The 22,609-nt window shown below is 35.3% G+C and overlaps 1 protein-coding gene across 10 annotated transcripts in view; it reads left to right on the plus strand.

The window, feature by feature from the left end:
* Positions 1-22,609, plus strand: part of CCDC178 (coiled-coil domain containing 178) — a 426,023-nt gene that overhangs the window by 117,922 nt on the left and 285,492 nt on the right. For 8 of the 10 annotated variants that reach the window (XR_007412090.1, XR_007412089.1, XM_025429202.3 and 5 more), the window contains 3 exons: positions 10,489-10,584; positions 10,734-10,870; positions 18,866-18,934. Coding sequence is in view for 8 of the 10 variants with exons in the window: in XM_025429202.3 (XP_025284987.1) it covers positions 10,489-10,584; positions 10,734-10,870; positions 18,866-18,934 (302 nt within the window). In the remaining 2 variants the exon portion in view is untranslated. The remainder of the gene's footprint in view (positions 1-10,488; positions 10,585-10,733; positions 10,871-18,865; positions 18,935-22,609) is intronic. The other 2 variants (XM_025429204.2, XM_025429206.2) reach the window with 1 other exon arrangement.

Here is a 22,609-nt window from a genome sequence, read left to right on the forward strand (position 1 = left end):
ATCCTGAGGTGCAATGAAAGATAAAATGTACAGCTATTGAATTAACCAATTTATAGGTTTCTTTTTGTTATAATTGATAGGAAAGAAGCATCTTAGACATGGAATTGTTAAACTGTCTCTGAGAAATTTACATCAGGACTTGTTAGGTTGGCAGCAGAGGGGTGCAAGGAAGTATAGGGGGAGAGATGTATGTGAATGTGTTCATATTTACATTTAAATGATAACTGTTAATGTGTGTACATCTCTTTTGGCTGTACTATAGAAAGATACTAAGTGATTTAGTGGCAACATACCTCCTTGCTAATAGTATAGATTGGATAATGAATTCTTTGAGAAGCATTATACTTTGTGTACTCTGTTACTTTGTCTCATTTTTAATTGAACATGAAGGGAATGCAGTATTTTAATTGCAATTTTGCCACTATCTTTATAGAGAAGCCAGTTGCTATTTTTGTCTTTTATGACATTTTTTGTCACCAGGAAAGGCAGGATTACATTTTTTTCTTTCAGATTGAGTTGGTGTAGTCTATTCTTAGTTATCAAAATACTTGTAGTTTTGGGACTTTGAAATGATAAATATTCATGGTGTGTAAAAAACATATACGTAATTGTATGATCTTAATTACATTAAAATGCTTAGTTGTATAGATACACACATGGGACCTAGAAGTCAAACTGTAAACTGTTTGTGAATATGGATGACTTTGTTCCTTGCTTTTGGGGTTTATAGTTTCTTTTTATGCACATACTAACTTTTAAAAAGTAAATTAAAAAAAATCAAAAAAGCAACCATACATAATAATTCTTGGTGTTTGTGTTGTAAGTATAGAGAGTTTTCCATCCTTAGTATCATTTCTGATTTATTTATTCCTTAGAATAAAAATTCCTTGACTTTGTCTTAAACAGACATTATCTATGTTGTAAAAAGAGATAGATTTTGGAAATTTTCCAATAATTTGAGTCATATGGAGAGCTAAGAAAAGTTATTCCCATAATGATTTTGTATGCATCTGATGCCTTATGATTAACTTTTAGATAAAACTATTCATTGGATTTCTTATACTGTGAAGTATAAGTTCTCTTAGAGACAGTTCCTCTGTATTAAGTACTATAAATATTGGTTACTTTCATTAGTATTCTTTAAATGATAAAAATGCTATAAGGTTATAAATTCAATCATTTTCTAGTTGTAGGGGTGGCTTATATATATATATATGTTAGGGGAAAAGCCTATATTCTATGTCACTGCTAAAATTTTAGTTAATATATTTGGGTATAATTTATGACTATTAATCAATTTTAATTGAAATTCTTTTTTAATTCAAGTGAAGTGATTCACATATTTCTTAATCTAGAAGGAAACATAAGGATATTGCCCCTCAACTATTTCAGTGTAACCAAAGTTGAGAAGAGATTATTCATCTAAAACATATTTTGGACCTCTCCCCACTATCTAATAGGATACAGACACACACACATACGTACATATTCATAAACATATATAAACATATATAGGCTTTATACATATGTAAATATGCATATGTACATAACATATATATACATACATACGCACACACATATATACGAATGAATGAAGGAATGAATCCCTGGTATACATGAGGGACCCACAATGTTGTGATTTTTATATCAACAAAATGTTGCCTTGTGTACTAAAAGAGGCTGAGAGTATATAAAATAAAATAAACCTGTTGGATCTCATGATTATGCTGGCAGGAAGCAGGTTGATAAAATTGTCCCACTGCAAATATGTGCTATCTTTCATTAAAAGGGAAGAATGAGGGGATCCCTGGGTGGCTAAGTGGTTTAGCACCTGCGTTCAGCCCAGGGCGTGATCCTGGAGTCCCGGGATTGAGTCCCACATCAGGTTCCCTGCATGGAGCCTGCTTCACTGCCTGTGTCTCTGCCTGTGTCTCTCTGCCTCTCTCTCTCTCTCTCTCTCTCTCTCTCATGAATAAATGAATAAAATCTTTAAAAAAAAGGGAAGAATTACTCAAATGGTGAAACCAAGAGCCCTGAAGGTGGTGGAACCAAGCATCGAGCAGGTGGATAAAATTCCACAGAGTGCAACTGAGAGCTATAGAAGATTATTCTTCCTCTTGGAAGAGGATAGAAAAAATCAGGGAAATGTAACAGAAGCTGGAGTCAAAGACACACAGAGCATGATAAGCACTCAACCAGCCATTGCTGACTTTAAAATGGAGTGGGCCATATAGAAAATGTGAAAGGAAAATGAATTCTACCTATAATCTTAATGAGATTAGCAGTGGCTCATTCCCTAGAGTCTCTATAGTCGAGCCCAGACCTGCTGAAAACTTCTTTTCAGCTTTGAGACTCTAAACAGGGTATTTACTTAGTCCACTAGCATTTTGTCCTACAGAACTATGAAATAACAGGTATGTATTATTTTAAGCCCGTAAGATGATACCATTCTATTTGTTCAGTTCTTCTTTTGTTTCTTTTAGAAATATTTTTCAAAAGATTTTCTCAATAGGGTCTCCATATTTTTGATAAGTTTATGCCTAATTAGTTATTTTGTTGCACTTTAATTGGAAGTTTTATCTTTCATTAATTCTCATAACTAGTTATGTTTGGGTATATGAAATCAATAATGCTAACTTATATTTTACTAATTTAATGATTTTTAAATTATTTATGGTAATTTTATCATTGTTTATTTTGGATTTTCCAAGGGTGCTATTATTTCAACTGTAAATATGGATATTATTATCCCTTTGCTATTTTTATGACTTTTAATTGTTAATCTCTTATATGATTACATTGGTTAATATATCCAGTACAATGTTAAATGGTAGTAGAGATCATTGGCATCCTTGCTGTGTTCTTCTCTTGGTGGGATTAGTGGTAGTTTTTTCCCTTAAATAAGAGTCTGACTTTAGGATTCAATGTGTATTTTGTAATGTTAAGAAAATATCAGTTTCAATTTATGGAGTATTTTTTTAAATTGGAAACAGTTGTCAAATTTTGTCAAGAGTCTTTTTAGCATCCAGGGAGATGCTCATGTCATATTGTCTCTTATATGTATAGAGAATTGTGTTGATGGGTTTCCTAATGTTGAACTTCACATTATTGTAATAAATCTTATTTGGTTAAAATATCTCATCCTTTCTTAGACACATTTCAATTTTCTTTTTTGCCCTCATCATTCAAACAGAGTATCTCTGATTTAGGTCAACAGTGATTTCCATATTGCTAAGTCTAATCATTGTTTCTTTGTCCTTGTTTTAATTAACTTATATATAGCACTTAAAGTTGATTATACTCTTATCTCTGGAAATCTTTTCTCTTGGCATCTAACACAAGAGAACACATATTCTTACTTCTTCTTATTCTTTTGGAAACTTGCTCTCGGTTTCCTTCACTGGTTTTTCTATATTTCTCCAAACTCCACAAACATTTGAGAATTCCAGGGCTTAGTCTTTTAGAAAAAGCTTAATGTATATGTAACTGATGATTCAGTCTCCACTTAGATGTCTTGTTGGTATCTCGAGCTTACCTTTTCTAAAATTGAATTTTAGATATCCAACCTCTCTATAAACCTGAAGTTTCCCCTGTTCCAGTTAATGACATTCAGTCCATCTAGTTTTTCAGACTAAGGCAGTTGATATATGCATTGGAACTATGTATTAATTTATGTTGGGAATTGCTGGGCCAAAAAACCCATCTGTTCAATTTTAGTAGATAATGCCAAAATTTTTTCTAAGATAGTTATACATTTTTTTCTACTTAGACCATCATGTATGAGAGTTCCAGCCTCAGATTAACACCATCATCTAATATTGTCTTTTATTTATTTTTAATTATAGTTCTTTTGGAGGATTTATCCCACTGTGATTTTAAATTTTCATTTCTCCAATGAGTAGTATGGTTGAGAATCTTTAAAGCGCTTTATTTAAAATGCTGTTTTAGAGGCTGTCACAAAATCAGACTCAAATTTCTCCTCCATATTCTAGTTGTGACCTGCACATTACCCCCTTTTGGGATTCAGTTTTCTCATTTGAATAACAAGGTGTATATTAATTTAACATGTTAATAATCTACAAGAGACGACTTAGGGGTTAATGTGTTGATTAAAGGGGGAATATATATAGTGTCATTCATTTAGAAAAACATTTTATTCTTTACTTGATTTTAATAATTTTAAGTATTTAATTATATTTTGTGTTCAAATTTAATTTTTATTCAATATGCATGTCTAAAACATTGCCAATTATAAATCCCCTATATTACTAATTATTTACAATGTTGTATGAGTTCTCTTTTCAGTGACAGAGTATACAGAATGTTTTCCCACCTTGATTTTTTCATTATTTTATTTACAGCTATCCTCAGTAATTTCCATTCTATTAATGACTCACCCAGTTTATAAAACAGTGAGATAGTATAGACTAGGTGCTGCCTTTCTTAACTTAATTTTCTCCTAAATATTATTAAGTAGCATGTTCACTGAGGCTAATGGTATAAAAAAAAGATACAAAGATTTAGCTATTTATTTTAACACCTATTTCCTCCCCATATCTGATCTCACATGAAGTAGCCTATATTACCAGCACAGTATGTCATCTTGCACATATTTTTCTATGCTTCTGTAAATACGTTATTATATGTACTTGTACAATTTACTATTTGATTTTTAATTTAAAAAGAGGTTTTCGAATATACACTTAGTAAACTTGCCCTTTTACTTAAAAATGCATTGTGAAATTCCTCAAGGTTGTTAGATATAAGTCTAATGTACTTTTTAAAAAATATATATTTATGTATTTTAGAGACAGAGTGGGGGAGGGGCAAGAGAGAAGGAGAGGAAGAGAGAGAGAGACTCTCAGGCAAACTCCACACAGCATAGAGCCCTACAAGCAGAGCTTGATCTCCTGACCTTGAGATCATGATCTAAGCCAAAACCAAGAGTCCAGTACTTAACAGACTGAGCCACGCAGGTGTTCCTAATGTACTTTTTTAATATACAAGTATTATACACTATGAATTGCCATCATATCAGTAAGAGTACAGTGTAGAAAACAGAAATCCCTCTGTGTTAGGCAGAAAGGGATATAGAGATTTCGGCAAGTTTGCAAAGCTGGCAGAGTTATGTAGGCTGGACTTACAGGAATGTTTTTCAAATTGACCAATATAGGAACTATGACATCTGAGGCTGCCTCTAGATCTGTATTGAGCGTATGACTGCTGCATTGATCAGAAAGTGCAGATCTGGAAACTGTAGCCACTGCTGCTGATGCCAAAGTGCCTCAACATCCACAGCTAGCAGATGGACACCAAAAGCGACTATACAATATTCACATCTCTTGACCTTACTTGCCAATAGAGAGAAAACAAACAAAACTAATCTTAAGGAAAGCAGCCAAGAATCAGAAAGATGCCTTTTACCTCAGTTCTATTTTCCATAATATGCATGACTGTATCTCCAATTGGTTGAACTAATTTGCATCTTGAACACTTTCACAAATAGGAATAGAAACTGCCTTCCTTCCTGTCTTCCTGCTTTCTTTTCTGTTCTTTTTCTGTCGTGGGCTCTGATACATTAGGAAACACATTAGAAGGAGGTTGCAAAGGAGGTTCACTGAGCCATTAATTTTACTTTATTCATCTCAACAACTCAAAAGTATTAAAATTAATAACTTCATATATGTTGTTTTTAATGTGCTGGTTCTTTGTATGTGCTAGATTCTCAAAACTTGGATTGTTATGCCAGAACTAAGTGTATTTTTCAAGATAGATATTACTGAAATATGTTCTAAGAAGTTTGGTATGTATATTTGTGCATATGTATGTGTATCTGAGCAGTACAAATGTCTGATTTCTCATTTTTCCCAACAGTGTAGGTGTTTTAAAATTATACCAACTTAATTGGTTGGGTAAAGAAATGTTGGAGTAATTTTTGTTTTCCTGTCTGGAAGGGAAATAAATTCATTTTCATTTTCTTTTATTAGCCATTCAATCTTCCTCTTCTTTCTTTTTCTTACTTGCAAAGATTACTATTCATGACATACTACATAAGTTTAGATATTCCAATGACAAGCATTTTCAAAGTTACATGTTTAATATTTTTTTTAAAGATTTATTTATTTATTTATGATAGACAGAGAGAGAGAGAAGCAGAGACACAGGCAGAGGGAGAAGCAGGCTCCATCCCGGGAGCCTGACGTGGGATTCGATCCCGGGTCTCCAGGATCGCACCCTGGGCCAAAGGCAGGCGCTAAACCACTGCGCCACCCAGGGATCCCTATTATTTATATTAGGAAAGCAATTAGCACACAATGCTTTCATGTGTGATTCCATGGATTTTATTGATTAGGGCAGGGTTAACATAATAGTACTTATTCAAAAATTGCAAGTTGTAAGTATACTGTAGTACTTAAGATGTGCTCATGAACGTTTCATAACTTCACTTCCTGAAACTGCCAACAAATACCTGTCAGTGACATGGTAATACAGATCATTAATTTTGACCTTAAGGCACTGAATTTTCATGTTTATCTTTTACTCTTTTTATTGGGAAACGTGCTAGAAAATGTATTTCTGAAAGATTGACAATTATTTGACATATGAAATATGTATAATTTTAGGCATCAGAACTACCACATCTGATCTGGAAAGTACATTAGAAACTCATTGGTGGGGATCCTGGGTGGCGCAGCGGTTTGGCGCCTGCCTTTGGCCCAGGGCATGATCCTGGAGACCCGGGATCGAATCCCACATCGGGCTCCCGGTGCATGGAGCCTGCTTCTCCCTCTGCCTGTGTCTCTGCCTCTCTCTCTCTCTCTCTCTCTCTGTGACTATCATAAATAAATAAATAAATAAATAAATAAATAAATAAATAAATGAATGAATGAATGAATGAATGAAACTCATTGGTGGGAGGGTAGCTCCTGGGTGGCTCAGTCAGTTAAGCATCTGCCTTCAGCCCAGGTCATGAACTCAGGGTTCTGACCTATGTTGGATTCCCTGCTTAGTGGGCTCCCTCTGTCTCTCACCCTGCTCATGCTGTCTCTCACTATCTTTTTTTTCTCTCAAATAAATAAAATCCTTTTTTTAAAAAAAGGGAAAGAAAAAGAAACAAACTGACTTGGGTCCTGTTTATGATTTTTGTACTCTGTAGATTCTGTCCTAGGTAAGTGGTTAAAAATATGGGTGTTTGAGGTATCTGGGTGGTTCAGCCTGTTAAGCTTCTGACTTTTTTTGTTTAAAAATTTATTTATTTATGAGAGACACAGAGAGAGGGGCAGAGACATAGGCAGAGGGAGAAGCAGGCTCCGTGCAGGGAGCCCAATGTGGGACTCAATTTTGGATCCCCAGGATCATGGCCTGACGAAGGCAAAGCATCTCAAGCTTCTGACTCTTGATTTCAGCTTAGATCATGAACTCTGGGTCCTGAGATCCAGCCTCTTATCCAGCTCCAAAATGGTTGTAGAGCTTACTTAAGATTCCCTTTCTTCCTTTCCCTCTGATCCTCTCCCCCTGCTCAGACATGCATACTCTTCTCTCTCTCTCTTTCTCTCTAAAACAAAAGAAAACAAAACTATGGATGTTTAATTGTAGAAGTAGAGACACTAGTGAGGAATGTGATCAAATCAGTTACATGTCTTTAGATAGGTATGAAGACTAAATTAAAATATTTCCTAAAAATCCTTTACCAATGTTTACAAGCAGCAAAGAAAGATTAGTGTGGGAATAATTTGAATTTTATTAGAATTTTGGATTTTGTGAACTGGTGAAGAAAACAGATCTACTTTATTATATGTTCTAAGATTAGTCACAATGGTCATAATTAATAAGTAATCCACAATTGTCATGTTAAAGCACAAAAAATAGCCTATAAAATTTTTTAAATAGATGCTGAAGTGTATGTACAGAATGACACAGAATGAGAGTGCTGAGACTTTAGAATTATGTTTTTAGGATTATAATTAACTTCAGAGTCCAGATCTGCTGAAGCAGTTAGTAAGACATTTATCAAGCCTGCTACCAGGTGACAGAGAGATTCAGGGATATAACAAACAAAATGATTCATTAAATGCCTATGTCAAATAACAATTCATCTTTTACTTATAGAGATTACCAAATATGTAAAGAAGTAATTATTATTTCTAGTATAAAAGTTGTTAAAATTCACTGTGAAGTGATGAATTCATTCATACTGTGAATTCTTTGCTAATGTGTACAGATAGAGAAAATTTAAATGTATTGATGACTTCTTGAGAAACAGCAGTAAGTCCTGAAATCCATGTTTTTGATTAAGCACATATGATGCTAATGCCATAGCCAGATGAAAGAAAATGATTAGTTACATATATTCAAAAAATTGCCCAGAAAGGCAAATCTACCCACTGTTATACTCATGAATAGTCATATTCAAGCCATTGCAAAATGATGCAGGCATGTTAAGAGAAGTATTTCATTAAAGTTTAAAAATTATTCATCAAATCAGTTAAAACCGCCAAATACTCATTTGTGCTCTCAGACTTGTAAATGAATGATCATTATTCTGTAATATGTGCTTTTTAAGGAACTCACTCCCTATTAATTTATTTTAAAAAAGCTTCAACTATTCCTCAGTGAAAAATTCAGGCTTCTAGATGACTTTTATGACTGAGAACTACATTAAAAATTATGATATTTTACAAAGGTATTTTCTCAATCAAAAACTTTAAATGTCCTAATACAAATCGAATAGGTGAAGCACATATGAAGAAAAAACAGCAAAATTGAAGCCATAGAATATACTTTTTAATTATGTCAAGGTGGGAATGTCTCATTGTCTAATTTGTTTACAACTTTATCTAAGGAATACACTCAAACTATGTTGCACTATCTAAAAAAACTTGACTGATAAATTTTTTCATGATTATTTCCCAAAGATAGTAATGAGTAGGTAAAAATGCTTGTACATCATTAGTAGTTGGACAGTTTCTGAAGAACAATTCTGAAAGATATTTCAAAGGCCTCTTGAAACTAAAACTCATAAAAAAAAACTTCGGGTTATATCTATAATATCCAGTTGTATGGGAAATTTATTAAATATACTGATAAATCATAATCATTGAACTCTTAAAATTACATTAATTGAAATATTTCTTTAATTACTATTCATAATTCTAAAAAACATTTAGTATTTTCTTGGTATGTTGAATACATTTAATACTACTAGTATTTTATTTTTATATTGTTTATTTCATAAATTGTTTTTATTTATTTTTAAAGTTGCTTCCCTTTATGGCATATGATACTGGATTTTTAACTTAAATAACAGTAGTTTCCTTTTTTAAAATGATTTTTAAATAAACGTGAGCTGCCTTAAGAAAAAACATTTTTAAAGAAAAATTTTAAATGCACAGTAGTACAGATGGTATGGTATGTAATAGTGTAAAATAACAAGTTTGAAATGGTTTGAGAAACAGTGTCCTGTTATATCCTTTGTCATTAATTTTTGGATCTGTTGCCTCTTAACAATGTTGTTTTTTTTTTTTAATTATAGAATTCAATGATTTTTAGTATATTGACAAACAACTATAATTTTGGGATAACTAACAGTATATTCTATTCAACCTTTATATGGCTTATCATTCTTTTCATGTGGTTTTTGATTCGAGCTTCTAAGTAAGAATTTGTTTTTATTTTCTATAGTTCTCTTTTACATTTAATTAATTCCCAAATATTTTGTATTTTTTTACCGAAGTTTTTAAGTATTGTGACAGTGTTTTTAAACAGATTATTACTGTTATGGTTAAAAGCTTCTAATTTCCTTATATCCAGCCATTTTACCAAAATCATTTATTGAAGTTTTAAATAAAATCTTCTGTTTTTCAAAGTGTTCAGTAATATCTAAAGTTGAAGGTGTATTACCTATTTATATTCGACTTTATAATTCTTTATTTTATTCAAATACATTTAAACTTTCACATAACATGATTAATAATAATGGTGATAAGAGAGAATCTAGCCTCATTCTTGAGCTCAGTGGGTATGTATTTAGCATTTTGATGTATTTTGATATTTTCTATTTTTTTTATATCTGTGTAGTTTTTCCTTGTACTAGTTTAAGTATTATTGAAACTAGATAGTGAATTTACCACATAGCTATTCTCTAGAGTGTTGACCATATTAATGTTATTTTTTCCTTTAATTTTTTAATGTGATGAATTATGATTTAAATTTTCTAATTTTTATCAATTCTTACAAAATAACAAATACCTTCTATTTTATTCTGATTAATTATTTGAGCACTATTAGGGTTGATTTTCTATATTCTATTCAGAATGTTGCTTCGATTTTTATAAGTGGCAACAACCTGTGGTATTATACTATTTTTTGTGTGTATTATACTATTTTAATCAACATTAAGTTATGGTAGCTACATGATTTGAATATATTTCTTACTTTACAAAAGAATGGCTAGCTTCATAATTCATTTATTTCTTCTGTATATTTTAGCTAGATGATTTGAAAAAAATTTATGATCAACTTGCTTGGAAGAGAAAAAGTTATGAAAAGGAGTATCTGGATGTACTTAATAATTATTATGCCTCAGTAAGTACACCTTTCCTTCCTTCCACCTAAAGTTCTATTCTCTATTCCTAAATACTAACTCAGAGAAGTAAAAATAATTTCGTTATATATGTTTTTTCTTTCTGAGATACAAAGCATGTATAAATGATTCTTTTATTCTTTTCTTAAAGAAAACATCATGGGATATTGAGCTTTCTAATGTTACAAAAGACTTTTCAGATATCTCAATTGCAAATGCTCAGTTGATAGAAGAAAACAGAAGACTTGGAATTGATATTGAAACTATAGCAGGTTTAATCAATGACAGGTAATTTTGCAAAGATAATTTTTATTTTGTTATATCCAATATGTTAAATATAGTATTATATTTATACATCTCTTCATTTTGTTCTCCTGGCATGGTATGGTGGTGTGTGTGTATCATTAGCTTAAATTTTGTTTATTTTTATTCATTTTGTATTGTTTTGTTTTTTAGGAGGGAGGAGGAGCAAATGGAGGGGAGGGAAAGAACCTTAAGTAGGCTCCATGCCCAGTGTAGAGCCTGACACAGGTCTCAATCTCACAACCCTGAGATCATGATCTGAGCTGAAATCAAGAGTTGGAAGCTTAACCAACTCAGCCACCCAAGTGTCCCTAGATGGTGCTTTTTAAGTTTCACTCTGAACCCCTTTAGAGATAGCAAAACAGTGAAAAAATTATCCAATAAAATAGTTTCACGCTCCTATCACCTCTTTTTGACATATCGTCTTATATCAAAGAAACTTAAATTAAAATATGCTTTTTAATAGTAAATTTATTTTTTATTGGTGTTCAGTTTGCCAACATATAGAATAACACCCAGTGCTCATCCTGTCAGGTGCCCCCCTCAGTGTCCGTCACCCAGTCACCCCCACCCCCTGCCCTCCTCCCCTTCCACCACCCCTAGTTCGTTTCCCAGATTTAGGAGTCTTCATGTTCTGTCTTCCTTTCTAATATTTCCTACCCATTTCTTCTCCCCTCCCTTCTATTCCCTTTCACTATTATTTATATTCCCCAAATGAATGAGACCATATAATGTTTGTCCTTCTCCTCCAGTTCCATCCATGTTGAAGCAAATGGTGGGTATTTGTCATTTCTAATGGCTGAGTAATATTCCATTGTATACATAAACCACATCTTCTTTATCCGCTCATCTTTCGATGGACACCGAGGCTCCTTCCACAGTGTGGCTATTGTGGACATTGCTGCTATAAACATCGGGGTGCAGGTGTCCCGGCGTTTCATTGCATCTGCATCTTTGGGGTACATCCCCAGCAGGGCAATTGCTGGGTCGTAGGACAGTCTATTTTTAACTCTTTGAGGAGCCTCCACACAGTTTTCCAGAGTGGCTGCACCATTTCACATTCCCACCAACAGTGTAAGAGGGTTCCCTTTTCTCTGCATCCTCTCCAACATTTGTGGTTTCCTGCCTTTTTAATTTTCCCCATTCTCACTGGTATGAGGTGGTATCTCTGTGGTTTTGATTTGTATTTCCCTGATGGCAAGTGATGCGGAGCATTTTCTCATGTGCATGTTGGCCATGTCTATGTCTTCCTCTGTGAGATTTCTGTTCATGTCTTTTGCCCATTTCATGATTGGATTGATTGGATTGTTTGTTTCTTTGGTGTTGAGTTTAATAATAAGTTCTTTATAGATCTTGGAAACTAGCCCTTTATCTGATACGTCAGTTGCAAATATCTTCTCCCATTCTGTAGGTTGTCTTTGAGTTTTGTTGACTGTATCCTTTGCTGTGCAAAAGCTTCTTATCTTGATGAAGTCCCGATAGTTCATTTTTGCTTTTGTTTCTTTTGCCTTCGTGGATGTATCTTGCAAGAAGTTACTGTGGCTGAGTTCAAAAAGGGTGTCGCCTGTGTTCTCCTCTAGGATTTTGATGGAATCTTGTCTCACATTTAGATCTTTCATCCATTTTGAGTTTATCTTTGTGTATGGTGAAAGAGAGTGGTCTAGTTTCATTCTTCTGCATGTGGATGTCCAATTTTCCCAGCACCATTTATTGAAGAGACTTTTTTCCAGTGGATAGTCTTTCCTCCTTTGTCGAATATTAGTTGACAATAAAGTTGAGGATCCACTTCTGGATTCTCTATTCTGTTCCATTGATCTATGTGTCTGTTTTTGTGCCAGTACCACACTGTCTTGATGACCACAGCTTTGTAATACAACCTGAAATCTGGCATTGTGATGCCCCCAGCTATGTTTTTTTTTTTTTAAATTCCCCTAGCTATTCAGGGTCTTTTCTGATTCCACACAAATCTTAAAATAATTTGTTTTAACTCTGAAGAAAATCCATGGTAATTTGATAGGGATTGCATTAAACATGTAAATTGCCCTGGGTAACATTGACATTTTCACAATATTCTGCCAATCCATGAGCATGGAATATTTTTCCATCTCTTTGTGTCTCCCTCAATTTCTTTCAGAAGTGTTCTATAGTTTTTAGGGTATAGATCCTTTACCTCTTTAGTTAGGTTTATTCCTAGGTATCTTATGCTTTTGGGTGAAATTGTAAATGGGATTGACTCCTTAATTTCTCTTTCTTCAGTCTCATTTTTAGTGTATAGAAATGCCACTGACTTCTGGGCATTGATTTTGTATCCTGCCACACTGCCAAATTGCTGTATGAGTTCTAGGAATCTTGGGGTGAGTCTTTTGGGTTTTCTATGTAGAGTATCATGTCATCGGTGAAGAGGGAGAGTTTGACTTCTTCTTTGCCAATTCGAATGCCTTTAATGTCTTTTTGTTGTCTGATTGCTGAGGCTAGGACTTCTAGTACTATGTTGAATAGCAGTGGTGAGAGTGGACATCCCTGTCTTGTTCCTGATCTTAAGGGAAAGGCTCCCAGTGCTTCCCCATTGAGAATTATATTTGCTGTGGGTTTTTCGTAGATGGCTTTTAAGATGTTGAGGAATGTTCCCTCTATCCCTACGCTCTGAAGAGTTTTGATCAGGAATTGATGCTGTATTTTGTCAAATGCTTTCTCTGCATCTATTGAGAGGATCATATGGTTCTTGGTTTTTCTCTTGCTGATATGATGAATCACATTGATTGTTTTACGAGTGTTGAACCAGCCTTGTGTCCCGGGAATAAATCCTACTTGGTCATGGTGAATAATTTTCTTAATGTACTGTTGTATCGTATTGGCTAGTATCTTGTTGAGAATTTTTGCATCCATGTTCATCAGGGATATTGGTCTATAATTTTCCTTTTTGGTGAGGTCTTTGGTTTTGGAATTAAGGTGATGCTGGCCTCATAGAACGAATTTGGAAGTACTCCATCTCTTTCTATCTTTCCAAACAGCTTTAGTAGAATAGCTATGGTTTCTTCTTTAAACGTTTGGTAGAATTCCCCTGGGAAGCCATCTGGCCCTGGACTTTTGTGTCTTGGGAGGTTTTTGATGACCACTTCAATTTCCTCCCTGGTTATTGGCCTGTCCAGGTTTTTTATTTCTTCCTGTTCCAGTTTTGGTAGTTTGTGGCTTTCCAGAAATGTGTCCATTTCTTCTAGATTGCCTAATTTATTGGCGTCTAGCTGTACATAATGTGTTTTTAAAATCGTTTGTATTTCCTTGGTGTTGGTAGTGATCTCTCCTTTCTCATTCATGATTTTATTAATTTGAGTCTTCTCTCTCTTCTTTTTAATAAGGCTGGCTAATGGTTTATCTATCTTATTAATTCTTTCAAAGAACCAACCAACCAACTTTTGTTGATCTGTTCCACAGTTCTTCTGGTCTGGATTTCGTTGAGTTCTGCTCGAATCTTTATTAACTCTCTTCTTCTGCTGGGTGTAGGATCTATTTGCTGTTTTTTCTCTAGCTCCTTTAGGTGTAAGGTTAGCTTTTGTATTTGAGTTCTTTCCATTTTTTGGATGGATGCTTGTATTGCAATGTATTTCCCCCTCAGGACTGCTTTTGCTGTATCCCAAAGATTTTGAACGGTTGTATCTTCATTCTCATTAGTTTCCATGAATCTTTTTAATTCTTCCTTAATTTCCTGGTTGACCCTTTCATCTTTTAGCAAGATGGTCCTTAACCTCCACGTGTTTGAGGTCCTTCCAGACTTCTTGTTGTGATTTAGTTCTAATTTCAAGGCATTATGGTCTGAGAATATGCAGGGGATGATCCCAATCTTTTGGTATTGGTTAAGGCCTGATTTGTGACCCAGTATGTGGTCTATTTCGGAGAAAGTTCCATGTGCACTTGAGAAGAATGTGTATTAAGTTGAGTTTGGATGTAAAGTTCTGTAGATATCTTTGAAATCCATCTGGTCCAGTGTATCATTTAAAGCTCTCGTTTCTTTGGAGATGTTGTGTTTAGAACACCTATCTAGAAAGTGCTAGATTGAAGTCACCAAGTATAAGTGTATTATTATCTAATATGTCTTAATTTTGGTTATTAATTGGTTTAAATATTTGGCAGCTCCCACATTCAGGGCATATATATTGAGGATTGTTAAGTCCTCTTGTTGGATAGATCCTTTAAGTATGATATAGTGTCCCTCTTCATCTCTCACTACAGTCATCGGGGTAAATTTTAGTTTATCTGATATAAGGATGGCTACCCCTGCTTTCTTTTGAGGACCATTCGAGTGGTAAATGGTTCTCCAACCTTTTATTTTTAGGCTGTAGGTGTCCTTCTGTCTAAAATGAGTCTCTTGTAGACAGCAAATAGATGGGTTCTTCTTTTTTATCCAGTCTGACACCCTGTGCCTTTTGATGGGGTCATTAAGCCCGTTCACGTTCAGAGTTACTATTGAAAGATACGAGTTTAGTGTCATCATGATATCTATTCAGTCCCTGTGTTTGTGGATTGTTCCATTGGACTTCTTCTTAAAGGGGAATTTTGAGAGTCCGCCTTAAAATTTCTTGCAGAGCTGGTTTGGAGGTCACATATTCTTTCAGTTCCTGCCTGTCTTGGAAGATCTTTATCTCTCCTTCCATTTTGAATGAGAGCCTTGCTGGATAAAGTATTCTTGGTTGCATGTTCTTCTCATTTAGGACCCTGAATATATCCTGCCAGCCCTTTCTGGCCTGACAGGTCTCTGTGGAGAGGTCTGCTGTTACCCTAATACTTATCCCCATAAAAGTCAGGGATTTCTTGTCTCTTGCTGCTTTAAGGATCTTCTCTTTATCTTTGGAATTTGCAAGCTTCACTATTAAATGTCGAGGTGTTGAACGGTTTTTATTGATTTTAGGGGGGATCTCTCTATTTCCTGGATCTGAATGCCTGTTTCCCTTCCCAGATTAGGAAAGTTTTCAGCTATGATTTGTTCAAATACATATTCTGGCCCTCTGTCCCTTTTGGCGCCCTTTGGAACCCCAATTAAACGTAGGTTTTTCTTCCTCAGTCTGTCATTTCCCTTAATCTATCCTCATGGTCTTTTAATTGTTTGTCTCTTTTTTCCTCAGTTTCCCTCTTTGCCATCAACTTGTCTTCTATGTCACTCACTCGTTCTTCCACCTCGTTAACCCTCATCGTTAGGACTTCTAGTTTGGATTGCATCTCATTCAATTGATTTTTAATTTCTGCCTGGTTATATCTAAATTCTGCGGTCATGAAGTCTCTTGAGTCCTTTATGCTTTTCTCTAGAGCCTCCAGTAGCTTTATAATAGTGCTTCTGAATTGGCTTTCTGACATTGAATTGTAATCCAGATTTTGTAACTCTGTGGGAGAGAGGACTGTTTCTGATTCTTTCTTTTGAGGTGAGGTTTTCCTTCTAGTCATTTTGCTCAGTGCAGAGTGGCCAAAAACAAGTTGTATTGGGAAAAGGAGAGAGAGGAGAGAAAGAAGGAAAGAAAAGAGAAAAAGAAAAAAGAAAGGAAACAAGAAAAAAAAAGAGAAGAGAAAGAGAAAGAAAAAGAAAGGAAAAAAAAGGGTGGGGGAAGTAAACAGAAATCAAAAAGCAAAACAAAACAAACAAACAAACAAACAAACAAAAACACCCACCACCACAACAACAAAAAAAACACGGGGGAGTATCCTCTGATTCTCTATACTGTAAGTCCCTTGACTTCCCCTGGAACTTTCCAGTGCTGCTTGGTCAATAATTTGTTTTTCCCCCTGTCGTCTAGCTGGTCTTCTGGGGGAGGCGCCTGTTGTGCTGATTTTCAGGTGTTAGTGCTTGGGGGAGCTGCTCTGCCCCCTGCCTGGTGTAGGGTTCAGTGAGTAATGTTTATCCTGTTTATCCCGTGAGGCCACTGTGAGGCTCAGTGGGGTTGTTTACCCCGTGAGGCCCCAGGAGGAACAACCGGCAGTGGCAGCGGCATCTCTGGAGCCCTGGATTCAGCTCCCGCAGTAACTGTGCAGAGCTCTCCGTCTGCAGGGCCTGGAGGCTCCGGGGCGGGGCCGCTGACCTGCTCAGCTTGGGGCAGGAGCGTCCTTGCTGTCCTGGGCCCTCCCGGCCTCTGCCTGTCCCGGGGGGAGGCCGGATCCTGGGCTGTGTCCCCGGTGCCCTGTGCTCCCGGCCTATGCTGTTGGAATTGCGCTCCCAGCCGGGCAGCCCCCTCCACGGAGCCGCCGCCTGAGCCCCTCCAAGCTGCTCCCGGGGCCGCAGCCCCCTCTGCACGGAGCCTCTTCCTCTCCCGAGCCCCTCCGAGCTGCTCCGGGTCCCGCCGTGCGCGCTGCAGCCCTTAGGGAGCTCGGCGCACTCTCCCAGGGCGCAGGTGTCTGTTAGTGTCCCCGGGAGCCCGAGGGCACCCCCTCCCTCCTGGGGTCCTGCTCCAACTCTCTGCGAGGCCTTTCCGCCCGGGAAGGTCGGTGCAGCTCCTGCTTCTCCGGGATGGGGCTCTCCTGTCCTGGGGACACTCGCCCCGGCCTCAGCCCGGCTCCTCGTGGGGCCCTTCCCCCTTGGAGGCCTTTTGTTTCTTTATTTCTTTTTCCCCGTCTTCCTACCTTGATAGAAGCACGAACTCTTCTCACTGTAGCATTCCAGCTGTTCTCTCTTTAAATCTCAGGCCGAATTCGTAGATTTTCAGGATGATTTGAAGGTTATCTAGGTAATTTGGTGGGGACAGGTGACTTGGGGACCCTACTCTTCAGCCATCTTGCCCCTCCTCCTAAAATATGCTTAATCAAGCTCTGGCTGTCCTTCAATTAATTCTTCCTAGTGACTACTAGTTTTCTTAGCACAGAAACCTACAGATTTTCTTGCTTCCTTTTTCTATTTCAATCTTCATATTCAACATGTTAAGAAAAAACTGTTCCACATGCTAATATCATTTTATCTGTCTCACTACTCCACCAGCACCCTGGTACAAGCTTACAGTGACTTCCAAAGCTAGTTTACTGCAGTCATTATGCTCCCTTTCTAAACTATTATCTACACTGTGGTAAGTTCTTCTTTCTGTCTGTTTCTCTCTCTCTCTTTCTCTCTCTCTCCTTCCGTCCCTCCCTCCATCCCTCCCTCCCTCTCTCTTTCTTTATTTCTTTGCTTTCTTTCTTTTTTTTCTTTCATCTCTTTCTTTTTAACAGAAGTATGGTTGTTTTCTCTCCATACTTACATTAATGTTAACATTAATGCCTCCGTAACCTCTCCTTCAAGGCCCCTGAATAGGCAGACATGCTTGCCTCTGAAGTCTAATATCACACATGGTTTGCCCTTATTTCTAGGTCCAAATACAATGGCCTTACTGCATCTTCTCCCATTTACCATATATTCTCCGCCCATATTGCATTTTGGCTATGTTCTACTATATTCTATCTACATTTGCTACATGCAACTTCCATTTATTTTTCCTGTTCTCTCTATCCACCATTTATCCTTAATTTAAAAACCGTTTAGGAGTCGGTTCTGAGAAACTTTTTATTGACTGTCCAGTTAAATCCAATTTGTTTACTATATGTGTGTGTGTGGCACACCTACTTTTCACATTCATTTTCTTTTGTCATATTTGCAATTTTGTGGGTATGAATATTTGACTATTGTTCATTTTCTTCAATAAATGAGAATATCTGTGAGGGCAGACATAGGCCACGGCCATATTTTCTTCATCAATGTATCTGCATCATCGGGCATAGTACCTGATACATATTATACTATCCATTGAAGGGAGGAAAAGAGGAAAGAACAGAGAAGATTAATGATGATATTTCATGATTGTGTAGGAAGATGGTTAAAATTTCATAGCATTGTATCTTCAGAAATAATAGAATTAAACATTTGTAAGATTTATCTGTATGTTGAAAATACTTTTTAAAAGAGAACAAAAGAAACATTGTTTTCCAAAAGATAACTTAAATTTTTATGTATTAATATTACTGCATTTTATTAAGAGAACCAGAGGAGAGAAAAAGAAAATCTGAAGCTAATGAGAAGACTCCTCTAAAAGAAAGGAAGACAGAGTGAGTGAGGTTAGCATGCATTAGATTATCCCACACTAACAAGCAATCACCCCATCTTAATGATATACAAGTATAAAAGTTTATTATTTTTCACTTGCTTTGAAACTTAGCTGCATCAATGCTTCATTTTATTTCTACTTCTTAGATTCAGGGTGAAGGATCATATCCTTCTATGGCACATTGCTCTGGTAAGTATAAATAAATTCATTAGTGAGATCACTTGATGGTTCTTACAGTTTCCCCCAGAAGATGATAAGTGTTTCTTCTGCTCATACTCCATTGAATGAAGCAAGTCATATGGCCAATCCTGGTGTCCACAAGGTGGGAAATCTAATCCTCTTAAAAAGAGAGTGCATAACTGAGAACACAGATAAAATCTGTCATTAATAGTGGGAATGTAGCCCTGGCTATAGGAAAGGAATTCCATCATATGCATCGTACTTGTCCAATTAATACCTTAGATGCCACTTAATTACCTAACTTTCCCTTCAAGTTTTTTACTTAAAATTTTTTTAAAAAGGATAATTTTAAGAGCAGATTATGTAGTACTCAGTGGAGAATTAATGAAATATTAGTGAAATGAAAGATGAAGGGATATACAGGAAAGAAAGAGGTCGGGACACCTGGGTGGTTCAATGGTTGAGCATCTGTCTTTGGCTCAAGTCATGATTCCAGGGTTTTGGGATTGAGTCCTGCATCAGGCTCCCCATTGGGACCCTGCTTCTTTCTCTGCCTATGTCTCTGCCTCTCTGTGTCTCTCATGAATAAATAAAGTCTTGAATGAAAGAAAGAAGGAAAGAAAGAAAGAAAAAGAAAGAAGAAAGAAGAAAGAAAAGAAAGAAAGAAAGAAAGAAGAAAGAAGAAAGAAAGAAAGAAAGAAAGAAAGAAAGAAAGAAAGAAAAAGAAAGAAGAAAGAAAGAAAAAATCAAGTCTACCACATTTTTAAGTGATGTTCCAAAGGAAGAGAAGATTAAAAAAAAAGGTAATATTTGAGGGGATAATCATCAGTCATATATGGCAAGTATTTCTTACATTCTTAAATGATAAGTCTCTTACTCTCAATTATTGACAGGTATCTCAGTAGGTACGTAGGTAGATAGATGCAAACGTAATTATTCATTTCCAAATGTTATTTATTTTTCTTCGAAACCTTTTAATTCATTTTATGATTGCTCGTTTAAGCTTATTTTTTGCTTCTACAACATAGTACAAATAGTTATTTTTTAATTATTATTTTATCTACATGTAATAATTCAAATATGTGTAGTCTTTGTCATCTACTTTTGCATCTTATTCTCCTAACTCATGCTTTTGCTATTTTTTTTTTTTTGTCGTTGTGCTTTTGGCTATTTTTATTGTGCATTGTCCATTTTCTTCTGGAAACTATTAGTGAAAAATCTTTCAGTCCTAAGATAAAATTGAGTTAATCATTTGCAATCTTGTATGTATTAGAGGGGTTCTCTTTTTCAGTTTGTCCTTGGATATGCCCAATAACTTTTTTCATTTCACAAGCCATCATATTCAAAGCTCCATTTTATCAAAATTTCCAGTGTTTTCAAAACAAAAGCATCTTCTGTGACCTTTTTTTGGACTCTGGCTATTTGTTATAGAAAATAAAATACAAAAAAGTGTAAAAACTTAAAATCATTTCAGGAAATAGAGGTAATTATATTAGTATATTACTTATTTTTTAAAATTCATAATGAAACTAATTGTCCTGCTTTTATTCCCATAATGATATATTAGAATTTTTGTTGCATTGTTATACAGATTTCAAATATATTACTTAAATATCTGTACAAAAGGCTGTTACATGGGTGGGCCATGATTTTTCCATAATTATTCTAACCTTTATGTTTAGGTTTTTTATTTATAACTTACAAATATTGTTGTGACTTTTTTCAGAAATTTTTCTTAGCATCATTGCCTTTCAAAATTTAAACTAGATTTATAAAAGATTTGCTCTAATACTTCTAAATTCCTATTACCTTTCCAAAGAATAAAATACATTCCTAATACCTTTCTAAGCCTACTTTCCAGAAAGATGGTATCATTTATTGAAGCTGAGCAGTATGTAAGCTTGGTCTGTGATGTACCTGTGCTAACACTGAATGGTACAGTTTCTAAAAAATCTGTTCTAACTTGATAAGTGAAAAAATGTGTTCTCAATATTGTTTCAAACTCCATTTCTTTGATCACTAATTAGGTGGAATACTTAGGTATCCTCTCTTGAATTCTGCTTTTTCTATAGAATTCTTGAGGGGGGCTTCCAAGAAGAAATAAAGAACTTAGGATCCAGAGAGGAAAGTACCTTTTCTAAATTCCTATAGTTTAAAACCACTGGCATTTGAAACCTGATTTTCTATGTTCAGATTCAGTTTTTTTTTTTAACCTTATCTCATTTTTTTTACAATTTAATCTGACTTCAATTTAATGTTTAGTGGATGTTCAAATACACTTGACATATTAGTCCAATAATAACAATCCCAGATAGATAGTAGTCTTAACATTAAAATAGAAATTATCTTAGAGTACAGTTAAGATTGTTTTGAGTTCCCACTTTGACTTTGTGGCTAAAGCTTAAAGCAAGTGCTTGATCTGATTTCTATGTCTGTCTCTGTGTACATGTGTGTGTGTGTGCGTGCACACGTGTTTTTATGTGGCAGGCTGGTAAGGACAAACATTGAGAGTAGGGAACTAAGCTTTAGATAACACATCATTCCAAAGGATTTAGACTCTGATGAAGACTTTGGAAAGCCACTAAAGAAGCCATATGGTCAGATTTCTCTTTTAAAGGTACCACTTTGATGGTAATTAGATGAGTTAAGGTTTGAGTAACTGGTTTAATAGTGGTACCAGATATTAAAATGAAAAATGTGTGGAGGAAGAAAGAAAGATTGGAGGGAAGATGTTTGTTTTGGAATTGTGTACAACATGATTCAAGTGTAAGTGTCTAGATTTCACTTTTGATGCATAGGCCTGAAATTGAGGGAAGATGTTCATGGTGATGGAAGCTAGATGTTAAATGCAGAAGTGCTTTAAATTGGCAAACAAACATTTTTATGTTTACCACTTCATTTACTTTTAGAAATTAGAATTTTCATGAATTGGAAATTTTGTGGGATAAATTATAACATCAAATCATTTATAAATATAGGTCATGATCCCGGGGTTCTGGGCTGAAGCCCACACTGGGTTCCCTACTCAGTGGGGAGTCTGCTTCTCTCTCTCCCTGCCCCCTGCTTGTGTTCTATCTCTCGCTCAAATAAATAACATTTTCTAAAAAAGAAATGTTATTAATGGCCTCTATAGATTCTATCCACTAACAAATACTACTTTCTCATTCATTAGAAAATGAAACCTAAATTCAACGATAGGCAAATATAAAATAGGAAACTAATGTGAAGAAAACTCTTAAATATGATTTATTAAACATTCATTAAAATGTATTTTATTATTTATTTTTTAAAAATATTTTTCCAGATTTGGTGAAATATAATTGAGAAATGAAAATTGTATGTATTTAACGTGTACAAATGATGTGTTTTTAATTAAGACTTTATTTTTTTAAGAGCAGGTAAGGTCACAGTAGAATTGAGGAGAAGATATAGAGACTTCCCATATGCCTCCTGCTCCTACATATGCATAGCCTCTACTATTATCAACATCTTTTAC

Source organism: Canis lupus, chromosome 7 (assembly GCF_003254725.2).
Source record: "Canis lupus dingo isolate Sandy chromosome 7, ASM325472v2, whole genome shotgun sequence".
NCBI lineage: Eukaryota > Metazoa > Chordata > Mammalia > Carnivora > Canidae > Canis > Canis lupus.